At 43.8% G+C, this 18,254-nt stretch overlaps 1 protein-coding gene across 1 annotated transcript in view; it reads left to right on the top strand.

Annotated features, from left to right (window-relative positions):
- Positions 1 to 1,009: 1,009 nt before the first annotated feature.
- Positions 1,010 to 18,254, top strand: part of KCTD1 (potassium channel tetramerization domain containing 1) — a 231,191-nt gene continuing 213,946 nt past the window's right edge. Inside the window, exon 1 of the mRNA XM_049899915.1 lies at positions 1,010 to 1,093. Within this exon, the coding sequence (XP_049755872.1) occupies positions 1,085 to 1,093 (9 nt within the window). The 5' untranslated portion in view covers positions 1,010 to 1,084. The remainder of the gene's footprint in view (positions 1,094 to 18,254) is intronic.

Raw genomic sequence — 18,254 nt, 5'->3', positions numbered from 1 at the left:
GTTACTTTAGCTTTGTGGAGGACTTCGGTCAAATGATGGAGCTCTACAAACCCTCCTATAAAAGATACCAGGTGGAGGGGAGCTAAGACAAGGGAGGAGGAGAAATGTGTTCACAAGGTTGATCAAATGAATCCAATGGCAGGTCCTTGGTTATACCTAATGTAAATTTTGTTTTCTTTTAATTTTGCTATTCCAAAAAAAAAAAAAAAAAAGCGGTGTAACGCCTTCAATCATTTTGCAATTCTGCATGGTTGAACATTTGAAATGAGTTTGTGGATCACCCCCAGGCGCTGATGCAGACTTGATTGGGGCAAAGCAGACTGCATGTGCTTATTTTTATCCACGTCATTTGGGACTTTATGTCGCCAAAGGAACCAAAAATGGGCTGCTCTATCCCCAAATTATCGCCTATTCTTTGATCAGACAGGTCGGTGATCCTCATCAACAAGTTGCGCGACCTTAGTGTAACAGCAATGTCAGGTCAACTTGAGAAAGTGAAGAGAGAGCTCCAAACACAAATAAAAAGAAACAACCAACAATCCTTATAATTATCATCATCTGCTGCTTTTCCCTCTTTTGGCAAAGAAACACTCCATCCATTTGCAGAAATCGCCCGCGGAAACGTTACATCAAAACTAATCACAACGATTAAAATCAGCTTTTCTGTGCAAGAGGAGGGTAAAAAGCAAGTTGGAGGCTGGAATGAGAAGGTTTTTCCACACACCCCCCCCCCAAAAAAAACTGGAAAAATATTTCTGTATGTATATTTATCCATACATATATGTAGAGCTTATTTTTGAAGGAGATCAATTGCCTGCCCTGTGATCAGTTAATCTGATTTAAGTTTTATTTTGGAGATTGATTTAGACTGGAGGTAGAGGCATGAGCTAATTGTATCCTGATCCTTGCCTTGAGGGGTTTCAAAGCCCTGGAGCAACTCTTCTCTGTATTTTGTTCTGTCTACCTTAGCCAAGCTATTGCATTTCTCTCTGGTGTGGCGAGCCGAGCAGATCGCTGGGAGAGAAATCGGAAAAGGGGGGAGAGGAAAAGGAAAAGGGGACTTGGAGAGAGACTTTGTGCTTCAATGTTTCAGGTAAGATCTGACGGTTTGGGTTTGTTATTATTTGCTAAAGAGGGTATGGCTGGGACTTTGGGCGCAACTCGCTTTTACGCATGTGCCAGGCATGGGGCGAGAGCGCGGCACATTCGCACACACACAGCCCGCCGCGGCGGCTTAGGATCCGCTCGGACCGGCGGCTGGGCAGCGGCCGCCGCCTCCTCCAGGCTGTTGCGGCCGTTTCTCGGCTTTCTTCCTCGAAAAGGAGCGCGCGAGAACGGGGCGGAGCGGGGCGAAAGAGCGTCTGTGGCGGCCGGGGCCGGGGCCGGTTTTCCGGATCTCGGTGCCGGGTTCCGGATCTCGGAGCGAGCCGCCGCGGTTCCTGGAGCCTCTGCCAGCGCCGCCCGCCCGCCGCTCCGCGCGGCCACCCTCCCGGAGGCGCCCCAGCGGCTCCCTGCCCTCCTCCCTCCCGAGCCTCGCGTTCCCTTTCTTCCCGGGCGCCGGGCTCTGCGCCTTTAAAGCGACCCCGGCGCCTGTCTCCCTCCGGAGCGCCGCGGGCCCGAGCCGCCCCGCCGCCGCCGGCCCCGCCGCCGCCGGCGCCCCCGCCGCGCGCTCCGCTCCCGCCGGGGGCCACCGCCCCCTCCTCGCGGGCAGCCTCGGCGGCGCCCCCGGATGCCCCGTGAAAGACGCCATTGTGGCTGCCGAACGGGTTTGGCTCCGGGGCAGCTTTTTCTTCCCCTTTGGCCCGGGAGGGAGCGCGCGGCTGCCCTTTGTGCGCGGCAGCCGGTGCCCAGCGCTGTCCGCCGTCTGTCTCCGGCCGGGCTGATCCGGATTCGCCTCCTCCGCCCGCCCGGGCGCCTTTAAAGCCCCCTCCCACCCCCCCTTCTCCAGCTCGCCCCCCCTGGGTACAAACGTTTCATTTATTTTTAAAAAGCTCTCATTTCTCTTCCTCCCACCTCCTTTCTGATAAAGGGCACGGCACATGCTCCGGATTAGAAGTCTCCTTGGGAGGCGGGGACGGGAGGGGGCGCCGCGGTGGGGAGAGGGGGAGCACTGCAGGTAATAGCTGTGGCTTTGCCGCGCTCGCCACTTCCCCGGGGTGCCCGCCGCGCCGAGGCCGGAGCCCGCATCCCTTCCACCTTCTGGCAGCCAAGGTTCCCTTAAAGGGACAGAGTTTTCTGGCCGCCTCCAGTCGCCGCCGTCTAAACCTGCGCTCGGGGCGCAGAGGTGGGCGGGAAGGATGTAGCTCGGCTCCTTTCTGACCTCTTTCCTCTCCCACCCACCACCCCTACCGCCCCTCTTTATTGAAATGTGATGTGTGCTTCCTCTCCCGCCCCCAAGAGGGACCTGGCTGGAAAATAAAGATTCCGCGCCTCCTGGAAAAAAAGAAAGGGGTGAGGGGCGTTCCTGGTGAATCCGCAATAAAAGTGAAGTCGAGCCCCCAAACTGCCAGGAGGACACCGGCCCTTCTGCGGTGCGGGAACCCCTTAGCTTGATGTGTGCTCCGCACAGTCGCCCTCTGACCCAGCACACGGCAACTTACTAGCTATCGCGGGTCCACGGTGTGCGCCTTTGTGCTTTCCAACAACACTTGGCACTGTCGTGGAAATGATTTTCCGGTAGGAAAACGTTTTTACAAGACTGTGCTTCGGGGAGTGGGCCCTGGTGGTGCACTGGGTAAAGCGCTCGGCTACTAACCGAAAGGTCGGCAGTTCGAACCCACCAGCCCCTCCCAACCTACCAGCCGCTCTTGGGGGAAAAAGATGTAGCAGTCTGCTTCCGTAAAGATTTACAACCTTGGAAACCCTGTCGGGCAGTTCTACTCTGTCCTACAGGGTCGCTAGGAGTCTGGAATCGACTGGGTTTTGGTTTTTTGGTGCTTCTGGGCCCGGCTGGGCAGGCGCCAACTTAGTTAACAAAGTTGCAAATGGGGGCTGTCTGCTTTGTGCGTGGAGAACAGCACGCAGGAACTGTCCAGTATCTCCGTGGCGCTGGCTTCCTCGCAAGAGGTGCACCACAGTAGGCAGAAGTAATTTGGTACAAATACCGCATTACCTTTTAGATTCTGGAACTGGTTTCTCTGAAGCAAATCCTTGACTCTGTCTGTGTGTGTGTGTGTGTGTGTGTGTGCGTGTGCGCGCGCGCGTGTCCTTGGTGGTGCGGGGAGAGACATAACAGTTTAACATACTCATTCTTTAAGAAACGCTTGCCTTCTGTTTTCAATCAACTAAGCTGGCAGCTAGAGATACAAGTTTATTTGAGAATACCCTCTGGGTACCAAGCATGCTTGGATTGTTTTAGCAAATTAAAAATGAGCAAAATGCTTTTACCTTCTCAGCAGTAGACTCCTTAAGAGACCTCCTGTTTTGTGTGTATGTGTGTGTTTTTTAGAGGAACCTTTTCTGTGTGTATCTCAAATGTGTTTTTAATGTGAAAAAGAAGAAAATAAAGGATTTTTAAAGGCTGAGACTGATGCCATAGAATGATCCATTAAATTTGCTGCTACATCAAAGGATTTACCTGCGTATATGGGAATCCGTGGGAACTAATAGCTAAGCCACTTAGTAAATTTAAAAGAGCGAATCCATTTGTTTCCAGAGAATGGGCAACGTGCCGATTTCTTCCTCGCGTTTATATTTGTGTGGCATTTGGCTTACTATAAGGGACTGGGGTTCCGGAGGCTGCACACTGACATTTGGCTCAGGAGTCCTGCTGCTGCTGGAACAGAAGGAATTGTTAGCAATTGTTATGATGACAGTAGGTTAGATGTCTACTAATTAGATTGCAAAGGTGACCACAGAATCTTAAAACTTTGCATCAGGGAGAAAACTTCCTTGGGTTAGGGAATATGTTTCTAAAAAAGAAAGTAGCTAATTAGCAAACGCCTCATACATTTGCTGCGAAGAGGTTTTGAAATGAACTGAGTGTGAATGACAGTTGGCAACATCTCCCACCACAGTATTCAAAATGAGTGCGGTGATTTTGCTGTATTACTTATGCCCGGAGCCCAGTATGAAGTTCCCTAACACACACTAGAGGTCTCTCTTCTAGCTGCAAGATTTTCATGTTTATAATTCTTTGCCAGTGTTTGAATAGTAGGGGTGTGGGAAAATAGTTTGGTTTATACTTATTGAAGTAATAGTGATTGACCGTTCACATTACGCTGGTGTGAGATATTTATTTTGGAGTGTATTCAGTAATTATTGTACAAATGATGCTACCTAAGTGATAGAAAAAGTAACTGCAGTAAGACTTCAATTCGATGGTGATTAAAACATATAATTCAATTTGTAGAATAGCATTATGAACTTTTTGGCATAAAATTATTTCTCCAAAGCAATTTGTTTTTAAATGTAAGAGTAATTAGTGAAAGGTGTATTGTATCTGAGAGAATTTCTGAAAATGAAACTTCCATTTAGCTCTAGGTTGATCTAGGACACTTGCTTGCACAGATGCTTTCTTACCTTGGCATTTCTAAAATTGGGGAAATTGTTTTCTAATTCAGAAACGTGATGTTTTCTGCTAAGGCCATTTGCATTGTCTTTGAGCCTTAAATCAGAGGATGCTTGTCTGTTTGTGAACCATTTGCCAAGATGTTTAATTAGTTGTATCTTAAACTGCATTTTGAACCTTTTTTTTTTTTTTTTTTGGACTACAATTTACAATTTCCTAAGCAAATGGTGCATTGATTTTCTCTGTCTCCAAGATAAACTGTCTAGGGAATAAAAATGAAATTTTTGGATGCAAGCGTGTGTGCTTATTTTCATAGCTTACTCATGCAAAAGTAAGCAACAACTCAATTTTCCTGGGCGCTGTAATGGCACTCTGTCTTTTCATTCATAAAATCATACTAGATGTAAATAGTGTTATGCTTGTTGATGAGTTTGGTTTAAGATAACTGTGTGAAAGCAAAACAGAGAGATTACCCCCTTGAGAATAACAAACTTGTATTCATTAAGTTCACCCATTCTTTCAACAAATATTTATTGAGTGCCTGCTGTATACAAGATTCTGTGCCAGATGCTGGAGACATGATGGTGAGAAAAAGCATTCAGTCAGGATCTCCCAGAACATGTGATCCAGACAGGGAGACATGTCAATCAAATAATTGGACAAGTCACAGATTTTAGTGCTTTGAAGGAAAAGGAACATGGGGCTCTGGCAGCATTAACCAGAGAGGGGGAAAATGGCCAGGACTTGGGTCAGAGTGCCTGAGGAAGGGCCAGAAACGGGTCTAAACGAGGGGGCTATCACTAGGCAGGGAGAAGGGAAGGAGAGAAAGGTTCCAGGCAGAGGGAAGAGGGAAGAGCATTTGCTAAGCTGGGAGAGGCCCAGCAAGGGGGAGGAACTCTAGGGTTAATTGGGTGGAGTTGAGAGAGGGAGAAGGCAGGGATGGGGGAGCAGACTGCAAAGGTAGGCATCTGGGACTTCACCCTAAGAGCAGTGTGAAGGGTGGGAGGGAAGGCTGGAGAGGGACAGCAGTGACATAATCAGATTTGTGTTTTGAAGGGATAACTGGCAGCACTGTGGGAAATGATTCCAGGGGCCCTGAGTGGGTGCAGGGTAGCCCTTGGAGGGCTGTTACAGTCGTCCAGACAAGAGAAGGTAGTAGCTGGGGTTAGGGCGGTGATGGGAAGAAGAGTGATGGAAGGTTTCAAAATCTGTTTAGAAGGTAAAATTGACGGAACATGGAAAGCGTTGGCTATGGGCAAACAGAGAGAGATGTCAAATGGACTACTAGGTTTCTGACATGTTGACTGGATGGACACTGGATTCTGAAGACTGGGTGGCTTTTAAACATTTCACTTCCTATCTAGTCACCAGAATTAAGAGTAATAATATACCATCATCACAGCCTGTGTAGCAGAACTCACAGAAGTTCAGAAAATCACGGAACAGAAAGAACTGTTAGAAATTGTTATGATGACAGTAGATTAAATGTTTACTAATTAGGGTCAGCAAAAGTGAAGGAAAGCCTCAGTGCGGGGGATTGATACAACAGCCAAAACAATGGACTCAAACCTACCAATGACCATGAAGATGGCACGGGACCAGGCAGGGTTTCATTCTGCTGTGTATAACGTCATTATGAGTCTACTCAATGGCAATTAACAACAATTTGCAACAATTAGGTTGCAAAGGTGACCACAGAATCTTAAAACTTTTTGAACAATTCTTTCCGGTCATTCATTAATCCTGCCATTTGTTCAACAGTTGTGTATGGAGTGCCTACAATGTGTCCGGCACTATCTCCTTGCTCTTCTTATTCTGTTACCCAGGATGCCTTTTCCTTTATGAAATGCTCTGTGATGTTTCATTTTTCCAACTACAGCTAAATTGGAATTCATCATCATTTGAACTGACCTATGTCTAACTTTCTGAAACAAAAATCAAGTCTGTGCCTTTTAGGACAAATGTTAAAATATTATACATATATATTAAATGATTATAAAAATTAACTGTTCATGCATGTCTTTCTTCTTCTTTTCTTTAGGTGCTGTTGAGTTCGTTCTGACTCATAGTGACAGAGTAGAACTGCCCCCTAGGGTTTCCAAGGAGCAGCTGGTGGATTTGAACTGCCAACCTTTTGGTTAGCAGCCAAACTCTTAACCACTAGGCCACCAGGGCTCCAAGTATGTCTTCAGAAAACAAAAAACCAGATCAGTTGCCATCGAGTAGATTTGGACTTATGGCGACCCCATGTGTTGTAGAGTAGAACTGCATTCCACAGGGTTTTCAAGGCTGTGACCTTTGGGAAGCAGATCACCCAGCCTTTCTTTCCAGGTACCCCTCAACCTTTAGTGGTTGAGCACTTAATCAATTGTGACACCCAGGGACTGTATGTCTTAAAAAGCCCATTCATATACAAATAACAGATACAATCAATGTAAATCACTCATTGAAAAAACTTAAGGACCTCAACCCAGTAAAGTTTGGTTGATCTGATTTGAGTTTATTCAGACCTGAGAGTTCATTCTCCCAGCTAGTTAGGTTTCATTGTGTGTGTCCCTCTAGTGTTTCTGACTTTCTCTACTGATTTTTGGCTAGCATTGCCTTGGTGCAAGATTTTCATACTTTTCTTAACTATCTTGCCTGTTTCTGTTTGTTCTTATTTCTCTAAAACTTATGCATAAAGATCAGGAAATAGTGTTTTGCCCAAGATGTTATTCTACCACCAAAATAACACTGGCTGTTGAGCAGTTGATCAATTTTAAAATAATCTAAAATTAGACACTCGGTGTTTCTTTCAATACCATTTCTTATTAAGAAGACAAGTTCAGTATAAGAAGATATCTGCCATGAATGCTCCTTCCAGGAAATTCGGATTTCTAGTAGTTCCAGGAATAATTTTAGTATCGCTCTTTGCATGGAGATTTGATACCCAGTTGTAAAGTCCCTAAGATACTTTTCCTGGTAGTTCTCCTCTGGGTGTCCCTGACGGCAGGCTCTGGTTGGAGAAACATCCATCATTTTAACCAAGTCACCTGAGGATCCATTTCTTCTGTAAAATGGGGCTGAAGATCTCTGCAATCTGCTTATAGGATTGTTGAGAGGAAAAATAAGATTATTTATGTCAAACTCATGTGTAATAGGTAGCCTAAGCAAACCTAAAAGGTGATGTCTCTGGAGAAGCCCCTCAGCTCTGGCTCCTGCTGCTTTATTTCTCAGTCCCTCTGTCCAAGTCCTGAGGCAGTCCTGATTCCATGACAGAATTCTTGCCTTCCTTGCAGGAAACCCGGGTTCGATTTCCGGCCAGTGCACCTCGCGTGCAGCACCCACCAGTTTGTCAGTGGAGACTCATGTTGTTAGGATGCTGAACAGGTTTCAAGGGAGCTTCCAGACTCAGACAGACTAGGAAGAAAGGCCTGGTGATTGACTTCTTTAAACCAGCCAACGAAAACCCTGTGGATCACAACCATCCGATCTGCAACCAATCACCAGGATGGTGCAGGACCGGGCAGTTTCAATTGTGCATAGGGTTGCCATGAATTAGGGACCAACTCAGTGACAGTTAACAACAACTGTTTACGTCTATCCCAGTGTATCCTGGCTGCCTTTGAACCCTGGGATGCTGCTAATATCTATGGGCAAGATTTAGTGAGCTGGCACCAGGGCCAGTCCGGATTACCTCACGGAACCCCACGAAACAACCCTGTGAGGCAAGAATTATCATAAACCCTCCCTTCTATTTTACAGGTAAAAAAGCTAAAGATTAGAGAGGTTATGTGATATGCCTAAGATCAAAGGCCAGGCTAGTGACACAGCTAGGATTCTAACCCAGGCAGGCTCTAAACCCTACTGGTAGCCACTCTCCTATCCCTCCTGCACTGCTAGTTTTCTCTGACCAGTGGACACTATCTGAGCACGTATCATAGACACTTGGCAGAATGGTTTTCTTCGCTGCCACCAGCTTCCATGCATCCCCTCTTTCCCCGCCCCACTCCATATCTCCCACCAGCACCAAAGACACCTGCCTTGGTTAGCTCCAGAACCATCAAAACTGCACTTTTCTAGGATGGATCTCCCAACTCACTCTTCTACTGAGAGACAAAGAAAAAAAAATTAAAAAATGGTTTGAGACTGTTGTGATCAGGGTATCTGAATGGTTCTCTAGCTCATATACTCTGTCATGCTGAACAAAATATGGGTTTGTTTTCCATCCAATGGGAACGGACAACAATCCAGCTATTGCTGCCGACACCAAGGCTGCTATTAAGAAGAAGAGTTATGAACTGAAAAGAATGTTAACTAGAGAGATTTCAAGTGCTTGCTAGAGGAAGGGATATTCTCCCTGATAAATCTTTCCAGAACATCTACTGCTATCGTCAGTGACTGGTTTTGTAGCACTTTCACTCTGCTGGAAATTTGTAGCTAATGGAACAGAAAACGTGTGTAAAACCGAAGACCCAGACTCTGTGCGAAGAAGAAATAAGACTAAGAATAAAAACTACATTGGTCCATGTTGTTAACAAACACTCTTCTCCTCCACCTTCCCACACTACCCCGATTCGACTCACCCTCCATCGCTTTCTAACTGTATTATCTTGAGTAAATTACTTAATCTCTCTAAGCTTCTGTTCTCTGACCTGTAAATGAGATAACAATATGAGCTACCTGTAAATGAGATAATAATTCCTAGGATTGTTCTGAGGGTTAAATGAGATGTAAAAAGTATATCATGTGTCCAGCACGTACATATTAAGCACTCGGAAAATATTCATCTCGTGTTATTAAGAGTTAAGAATAGGGACTGTCTTTATTCATCTTTGCTTCCTGCATTTATAACACAGCGCCTGGCACACAGGGTAAGTGCTCCATAAATGATTGTTGGGTACAGGAACCCCGAATTTCAGTGAACATAACAGGAGAACCCAGATGCAATTTCACCTCTATCGAAATACTTTTTCCCGTTGACAAGAGGATCCAAGTTCTGCCAGATGCCATTGCCCGCTGGTGATAGGCTTTTCCTAACCAATTACATCAACCATTTGGGAACTGCCCAAATTTGATCCGGGGAACTATTGATGCTACATAGGACATCGGTTCAAAGATGGATGTCAATTTTACCTTCGGATTAGTCACATGAGGTACTCCTGTGAACAGGTGCCGCAGAATTGCCAAAATCTGCAGACACCTCGAATGGGTGATACCACATGACGCAAATACACCAGTCAATTCTGAACCCCCAGTGGGAATCCTTGAGTTTGCTTATTACACAGCAGACACACTGGAACAGGTCTGATACCCATTCCATCCAGCAGATGGCAGCGATATACATTCACCAGCAAATTCTTGGAATAGCCTTTGGTCTTTTTCTTGGTTTCAGGCCATCACCCATCCTCGGTGGAAAGGAGAGGCAGGGCCAGCTTTAAAAACCTGCCTTGGCTTCTCGGAAAGAACAACTGAGGTTCAAAAGGGGCAACTGGAAGAATCCACACCTCAGCACTGCCCATTTTCCCTACTGCTGCGGAGTGGGGAGGAAACTCTGGCTGTGCAGCGTTTAAGAGCTATGGCTGCTAACCGAAGGTCGGCAGTTCGAATCCACCAGGCATGTATTTGAGCTGTGGAACCTCTGTTACCTGGGTGACCCTAAGCCTTGGTTTTATTATCTGTACAGAGGGGAGTAGTGAAAACCATCTTGGAGGGTCTTTGTAAGAATTAAACATGTAATACCAATATAATGTTTCTATGTGCCAAGCAATTTTCCAAGGGCTTTGCTATTGTTGTTAGTTGTCACTGAGTCCATTCCAACTCACGGCAACCCCATGTGTGCTGAGTAGAACTGCTGCATAAGGTTTTCAAGACTACGGCCTTTTGAAAGCAGATTGCCAGACCTGTCTTCTGAGGTGCCTCTGGGTGGGTTCTAACTGCCAACCTTTCAGCTAGTAGTAGAGTGCTTAACCATTTGCACCACTCAGGGACACCATTATTAGGCACTACTATCTCTTAGTAATGATTGTTCCTTCCCTCCCACTGCCATCAAGTTGATTCCAACTCATAGCCACCCTAGACGCAGAGTAGAATGGCCCCATAGGGTTTCCAAAACTGTAAATCTTACAGACGAAGACTGCCACATCTTTCTCCCACAGATTGGATGGTGGGTTTGAACTGCCCACCTTTCTGTTAGCAGCCAAGCACTTAACCATGGTGCCACCAGGGCGCCTTTTAATGATTGCTATTCAAAACTAATAATTATCAAACACATTCTATGTGCTAGAAACTTTACATATGTGAATTCATCCGTTGTTAGTTGCCGTCAATTCCAACTCATGGTGACCCCATGTGTTACAGAGTAGAACTGCTCAATAGTGTTTTCTTGGCTGTAATCCTCACAGAAGCAGATCACTAGACCTTTCTTCTGTGGCTCTGCCGGATGGGTTCGAACCACCAACCATTAGGTTAATAGTCCAGCACAAACCGCTTTGCCATTTAGGGACTCCAAGAAGCACAATAAGGTAGTTCAAAAAAAGTATAAATACTTCTGCTCTAACTTACACTTGGCCACAGGGGGACAGATTTAATGGTGAGACATTAAAGTGCTAAATGGCGGGTTCCCCTGTAACTGCCATAGAAATTTGGAGATAAGAGAATCAATGAGAGAATACAGGCTTATGTCCTAATTGTATAAGTTAAAGTACATGAAAAAAATGTAAATGTTTTGTCCTTTAAAATTTCTATCAGGGGCCCTGTTGTAGATTGAATTGTGCCACCCAAAATATGTATTATAAATCCGGACTCCTATAATGCAGATTTTTACCAACTTCTGCAGTCTTGAATTGATCAAACATGCAATCAAGATGCACTCATAATTACTGGTGATTGGAACGCAAAACTTGGAGACAAAGAAGGATCAGTAGTTGGAAGATACTGCCTTGGTGATAGAAATGATGCCGGAGATTGAGTGATAGAATTTTGCAAGACCAACCACTTATTCATTGCAAATACCTTTTTTTCAACAATATAAATGGCAACTATACACATAGACTTTGCTAAATGGAATACACAGAAAGCAAACCAACTATATCTGTGGAAAGAGACAATGGAGAAGCTCAAAATCATCAGTCAGAACAAGGCCAGGGGCCGACTGTGGAACAGAATATCAATGGTTCATATACAAGTTCAAATTGAAGCTCAAGAAGATTAAAACAAGTCCAACAAGAACCAAAGTATGACCATGATTAAATCCCCCCTGAATTTAGAGACAGTCTCAAGAATATATTTGACACATTGAACACTAATGAACAAAAACGGACAACTTGTGGGATGACATCAAGGACATCATATATGAAGAAAGCAAAAGGTCATTAAAAAGAAAGGAAAGACCAAAGTGGATGTCAGAAGAGACTCTGAAACCTGCTCTTGAATGTAGAGTAACTAAAGCAAATGGAAGAAATGAAGAAGTAAAAGATCCAAACAGAAGATTTCAAAAGGTAGCTCAAGAAGACAAAGTACTATAATGAAATGTGAAAAGACCTGGAGTTAGAAAACCAAAAGGGAAGAACATGCTCAGCATTCTCAAACTGAAAGAACTGAAGAAAAAATTCAAACCTCGAGGATTCTATGGGCAAAATATTGAACGACGCAGGAAGCATCAAAAGAAGATGGAAGGAATACACAGAGTCACTCTACCAAAACGAATTGGTTGATGTTCAGGCATTTCAGGAGGTTGCATATGATCAAAAACCATTGGTATTCAAGGAAGAAGTCCAAGCTGCACTGAAGGGAATGGCGAAAAACAAGGCTCCATGAATTGACGGAATACCAACTGTGATGTTTGTTAAAGCCACTCACTTGTGGTATTTCTGTTATAGTAGCACTAGATAACTAAGACAGGCCCTTAGATATTTATAGCCTCAGGACCATTTTCAGTAATAGTGAATAGCCTGCAAAAATTCCGATTAGTCCCACTCCGATTTATCATTGCTTTCTCCTGGGGGTCATTACTTATCATTCTATGAAGAAGATAGGAAGATCCAGCTGATTTTGCCAAATGGCCATCGCCTTCTGTTCACACATGAGGGTCAGCTCTTTGCACAGTTCTTTGGCCTGTGAGTTCCAGAAACTCCCAATGGTGAAAGAAATTCACCTGCAATATGAACTAATTCAGCCTCTCCCTGATCAGAGATGCCATTTCAAGTCTGGGACACAGGAAGGCAGGTTTTTAGAATCTGGAGTCTCATGACTTTGGGTCCTACTTTCTGTAGAATGCCCAAATGAGATTTGGTACAACAGACAACTCTAAACAAGGGCCAGCATGTAAGAATTCATTGCCTTTCTCATTGGCTCAGAATACTATATCCCTAAGATCCAAAGTATCTGCGAAACAAATCATTAAAAGGTTACACAAGACAAGGCATATTTTCGGACAGTGAAACTATTCTGCGTGATACTCTAATTGTGGGCATATGGCATTTTGCATTTGTTAAAACCCATATACCTTTACAACACAGAGGGTAAGCCCTGATGTAAACTGTAAAACAAACAGTTGCCTTCGAGTTGGTTCCAACTCATGGTTGACCCCTGTGTCTCAGAGTGGAGCTGTGCTCCCTATGGTTTTCCATGGCTGAGTCTTCAGAAGTAGTTTGCCAGGCATTTCTTCCAATATGCCTCTGAGTGGACTTGAACATCCAACCTTTCAACTAACGTGTTAACCACTTGTACCACCCAGAGCCTCCAGTGTAAACTATAAGCTTTATTTAGCAATCATGTTTTGATATGGCCCATTAATTTTAACCAGTGTACCTCAGAAGTGCACGATGTTAGTAATAGGAGAAACTGTGTGCAACGTAAAGAGGGAGGTATATGGGAATTTTCTGTACATCCTGTGCAATTTTTCTGTGAACTTAAAACTTCTCTAAAAAAACAATCTATTAAAAAAAAAAAAGGTTGTACCAGTCAAATTAGCTATATAAGAAGTGCCAGTGGTTTTCTATAAGAAAAACAGGTCTTTATCTAGACTTACCTCCAGCCTAGCTCATCCCTACTTAGTAGAAGCAGCTACAGGAGTTCATGACCAGTGGAGTAACAGGAAGTCTGCTGGGCATGAATATTACTGGTCGATGAGCCAGGGCTGAATAAGCGAACAACAGAGTGGAAGTTCTACAAACTTCCACATTAAGAGCTCAGAGCCACTTCTCACCACTTTTTCCCTTCTAGGTAAGCCCTTGTGCCCATGCAGATCTTTGCACAATGTTATTCTCTCGTTTCTGGTGTGTCTTTATGTCTAAATGCATTAGGAACTAAGAATATTTCCAGCTAAAACACCTTAAAAGGCTAAATCATTTTAGCTTGCAAAACTGCTCAGGGAGTCTTGTTTCTTTTTCCCTCTTAAAAGAAAATTCTTAGTCAAAATGCACTTAAGTTTCAGACTTACATCAGACTTTACTTTTGAAAACATACACTCAATTTTTTTTTTTAGAATCAGAGTTTTTTTCCCTCCATTATTCAGTTGAAACATCCGTATATCTGCATTAGTTTTGACAGCTGTTCTGCAAATTATACATGTCTGGTAAGCATGTTTCCAAATTATTTTGCTAAAAAGTTAGATACATTAATTTTTTTAAATATCTGAAAATTATAGTGTGATAAATTTCTATGTTAACCCAGTAATTATTTAATATGGAAGTGAGTAAAGGGCTTCTGAGCTGATCAATTTATAAAGTTCTTTGCAAATAACTGCTTTTAAAAATCAGTTTTAAAATACGAGTTTACATTTTAAAAAAAAAACAAAACTCTCACCATCAAGTTGATTCCAACTCACGGCGACCCCATGTGTTACAGAGTCAAACTGCTCCATAGGGTTTTCTTGGCTGTAATCTTTTCAGAAGCAGACAGCCAAGCCTTTCTTCCGTGGCCCCACTAAGTGGGTTTGAATTGCCGATGTTAGTAGTCTAACACAAACCGATATCAAAACATTTTCGCTGGGACCGTGCTTCGGGTTCACTACGAATCAGAATTAACTCAGCAGCAACGGGTTTGGTTTTTTTGGTTTATGCTTTGGGGAGTGGGCCCTGGTGGCATGGTGGTTAAAGTGCTCGGCTGCTAACTTTAAAGGTTGGTGGTTCAAACCCAGCAGCTGCTCTGCAGGAGAAAGATGTGGCGGTCTGCTTCCGTAAAGATTTATAGCCTTGGAAACCCTATGGGGCCATTCTGCTCTGTCCTATAGGTTTGGTTGCTATAGGTCAGAATCAACTCAATAGCAGTGAGTTTTTGTTGGAATCTTACAGAAGTAGACCACCAGGCCTTTTTTTGCAGTACTGCTGGGTGGGTTTGAATGACCAACCTTTTGGTTAGCAGCCATGCAAACTGTTTGTACTGCCCAGGGAACCTCAGTTCTGGGGTGTGACCTGAAAATTTGCATTTCTAAGAGATTCCCAAGAGATGTTGATGCTGCCCCTCCAGGGACAACACTCGGAGAACCACTGACCTAGGGGAAGAGTAGACCTTTGAAATGCTTCTGGAGAGGAGGGAATAAAAAAGATTCCTCAGTAAAATAAATTTGGAATTTGGGAAACACTAGAAGTCTTGCAATATGGGAATCAGTTTGATTTTTTATAACTGGTGTCTTAGTTATCTAGTGCTATTATAACAGAAATACCACAAGTGGATAGCTTTAACGAAGAAAAATTTATTCTCTCACAGTCTAGGAGGCTAGAAGCCTGAATTCAGGGTGCCAGCTCCAGGGGAAGGGAAAGCTTTCTTTCTCTGTTGGCTCCGGGGGAAGGTCCTTGTCATCAGTCTTCTCAGGCCTGCTGAGGAGCTTCTCAGCACAGGGACCCTGAGTCCAAAGGACACACTATTCTCTTGGCTCTTGTTTCTTGGTGGTTTGAGATCCCCCATTGTCTCTCTGCTTGCTTCTCTCTTTTATATCTTAGAAGAGAATGGCATAATACACAATCTAATCTTGTAGATTGAGTCCTTCCTCATTAACATAACTGCCACTAATCCCATCTCATTAACATCATAGAGATAGGATTTATAATACACAGGAAAATCACTTCAGATGACAAAATTGTGGACAGTTTTTGGCCAGCCAAACTGATATACATATTTCTAGGGGACACAATTCAATCTATAAAAACTGATGTTTTCTAAACTAATTTGACCACAGAGCCCTTCATTCTCACAGTACCTATTAACTCTCAGAATTGCCGTACCTGGAACACTCCTCAGGACAGGCTGCCCTGCCCCACAGTTCCTTGATCAGCTTAAGTGCCTCCTACCTTCTACTTCATGTTGGCAACCATGGACACAATCTGGACGTTTCCATCACTTAACAGCTTTCCAACTCAGGAATCTCCAACTCCAACTCATTTTTGTCCAGACTGTGTTATTCTCCTACTCATTCCCACTAAACCTGCTCTTTGACCTCCGTGCAGTCTACAGTCCCTCCCCTGCTTCCTCTTTTCCCATCTCTCTAGTCCTCCCTCCCTCCTTCCCTTTCCTTCCTCCTTATCATCTCTCCCACCTTATTCAGCCTGGGCTCGGTAGACTTCCATTTTAACAGCACACTCACTAACACCTTGATTCCTTCATCGTCTTCAGCTCTCTGCCATTCCTGCCTTGCCAACTCTCAGGCCTGGGTAACTATCCATTAGCTTCACTTTTGGCCCTGGGAGCCTGACTGACACAGGTAAAATGTCACATTGGCCCCATTGCAAAGGCATTCATCCATTCAGCCAGTATTTACCTGGTTTTTACTGTGCCAGGCACTAATCTAGGCCTTGCAATGAACAAGGCAAAATGACCCCTGGTCGTATATATATATATATATAATTTTATTTATTTTGTTGTTGAGAATGTACACACTAAAACATACACCAATTTAACAGTTTCTACATGTACCTTTTAGTGACAATGATTATATTCAAGTTGTGTAACCATTCTCATTCTCCTTTTCTGAGTTGTTCCTCCCCTATTAACATAAATTCACTGCCCCCTAAAGTTCCTATCTAATTTTTTGAGTTGTTGTCAATCTGATCTCATATAGATAGATGTTAAAAGAGCATAATGCTCAAGGCAGATTTTTTTTTACTAGTTATGCGAAACTGTTGTTTGCTTTTAAGAAGATTTCAGGGGATATTTTTGGTTTAAGGTTTAAAGATGATCTCAGGGCAGTTGTTTTAGGGGTTCATCCAGCCTTCATGGCTCCAGAAAGTCTGGAGTCCATTAGAATTTGAAATTCCTTTCTGCATTTTCCCTCTTTTGATCAGGATTCTTCTGTGGAATCTTGGATCAAAATGTACGGTAATGAGATAAGTGGTAACTTTGGTGAAGGGTAAGACAGTACACAATACTGGGGAAGCCAGCACAACTTGACCAAGGCAAGGTCATGGAAGCTCCATAGACACATCCACACTCCCTAGGGGACCAAATTAGTGAGCTGAGGGTTGAGGACCATGGTCTCCAGGAACATCTAGCTCAATTGGCATAACACAATTTATAAAGAAAATTTTCTACATCCTACTTTGGTGAGTAGCATCTGGGATCTTAAAAGCTTGTGAGTGGCCATATAAGATACTCCACTGGTCCTACCCCATCTAGAGCAAGGGAGAATGAAGAAAATCAAAGACAAAAGGGAAAGATTAGTGCAAAGGACCCATGGACCACAACTACCACAGCCTCTATCAGACTGAGTCCAGTACAATGAGATGGTGCCCAGCTACCACCACTGACTGCTCTGACGGGGATCATAATAGAGGGTCCTGGACTGATCTGGAAAAAAAATGTAGAACAAAATTCTAATTCAAAAAAAAAAAAAAAGACCAGACTTACTAGTCTGACAGAGGCTGGAAAAATCCCAAGAGTGTGGCCCCCAGACACCCCTTTAACTCAATACTAAAGTCATTCCTGAGGTCCACGCTTCAGCCAAGGATTAGACAGGCCCATAAAACAAAATGAGACTAAATGGGCACAGCAGTTCTGGGGCAAGGATGAGAAGGCAGGAGAGGACAGGAAAGCTGGTAACAGGGAGCCTAAGGTCAAGAAGAGGAAAGTGTTGACATGTTGTGGGGTTGGCAACCAATTTCACAAAACAGTATATGTATTAATTGTTTAACGAGAAACTAATTTTGCTCTGTAAACCTTCATCTAAAACACAATAAAAATTAATTAATTAATTAAAAAAAATGTTTGGTAACGGTAGCCAGGCATCATCCAATTCTTCTGGTCTCATGGCAAAGAAGGCAGTTGTTTATTGAGGTCACTAGCCATACATTCCATATCTGGAGTTTATATTCTAGTGGAGTGAACAGGTAATTGCTAAATAGTAAGGAAATGAACAAGAACTTAATCAGATACTACTAAGTGCTATACAGAAAATTAAACCAGGGTGATCAGGTGGGATGGCCATAAAGAGGTGATATTAAACCTGAAGTCTGGATGGAATCATTTTATCTTGCCGAAGCCGACCCTTTGGTATTGCTTGGCTGTTCCCGGTTAACTTCTTATCTCATTGCCCACAAAGGTTGTTCTGAATCTTTCTTGTTAGCTGCTGTTGAATTGGCCCTGGCTCATGGCTACCCCATGCACAACAGAAAACTGCCTGGCCCTGTGCCATTCCCATGATTGGTTGCAGATTGTGATACATAGGGTTTTCATTGGCTGATTTTCAGAAGTGGATCACCAAGCCTTTCTTCCTACTCTGTCTTAGGCTGGAAGCTCCACTCAAACCTGTTCAGCACCATAGCAACATGCA

Source organism: Elephas maximus, chromosome 11 (assembly GCF_024166365.1).
Source record: "Elephas maximus indicus isolate mEleMax1 chromosome 11, mEleMax1 primary haplotype, whole genome shotgun sequence".
Classification (NCBI taxonomy): Eukaryota; Metazoa; Chordata; class Mammalia; order Proboscidea; family Elephantidae; genus Elephas; species Elephas maximus.
The sequence above is the reverse complement of the archived record's forward strand: the minus strand, read 5'-3'. Positions and strand labels throughout refer to the sequence as shown.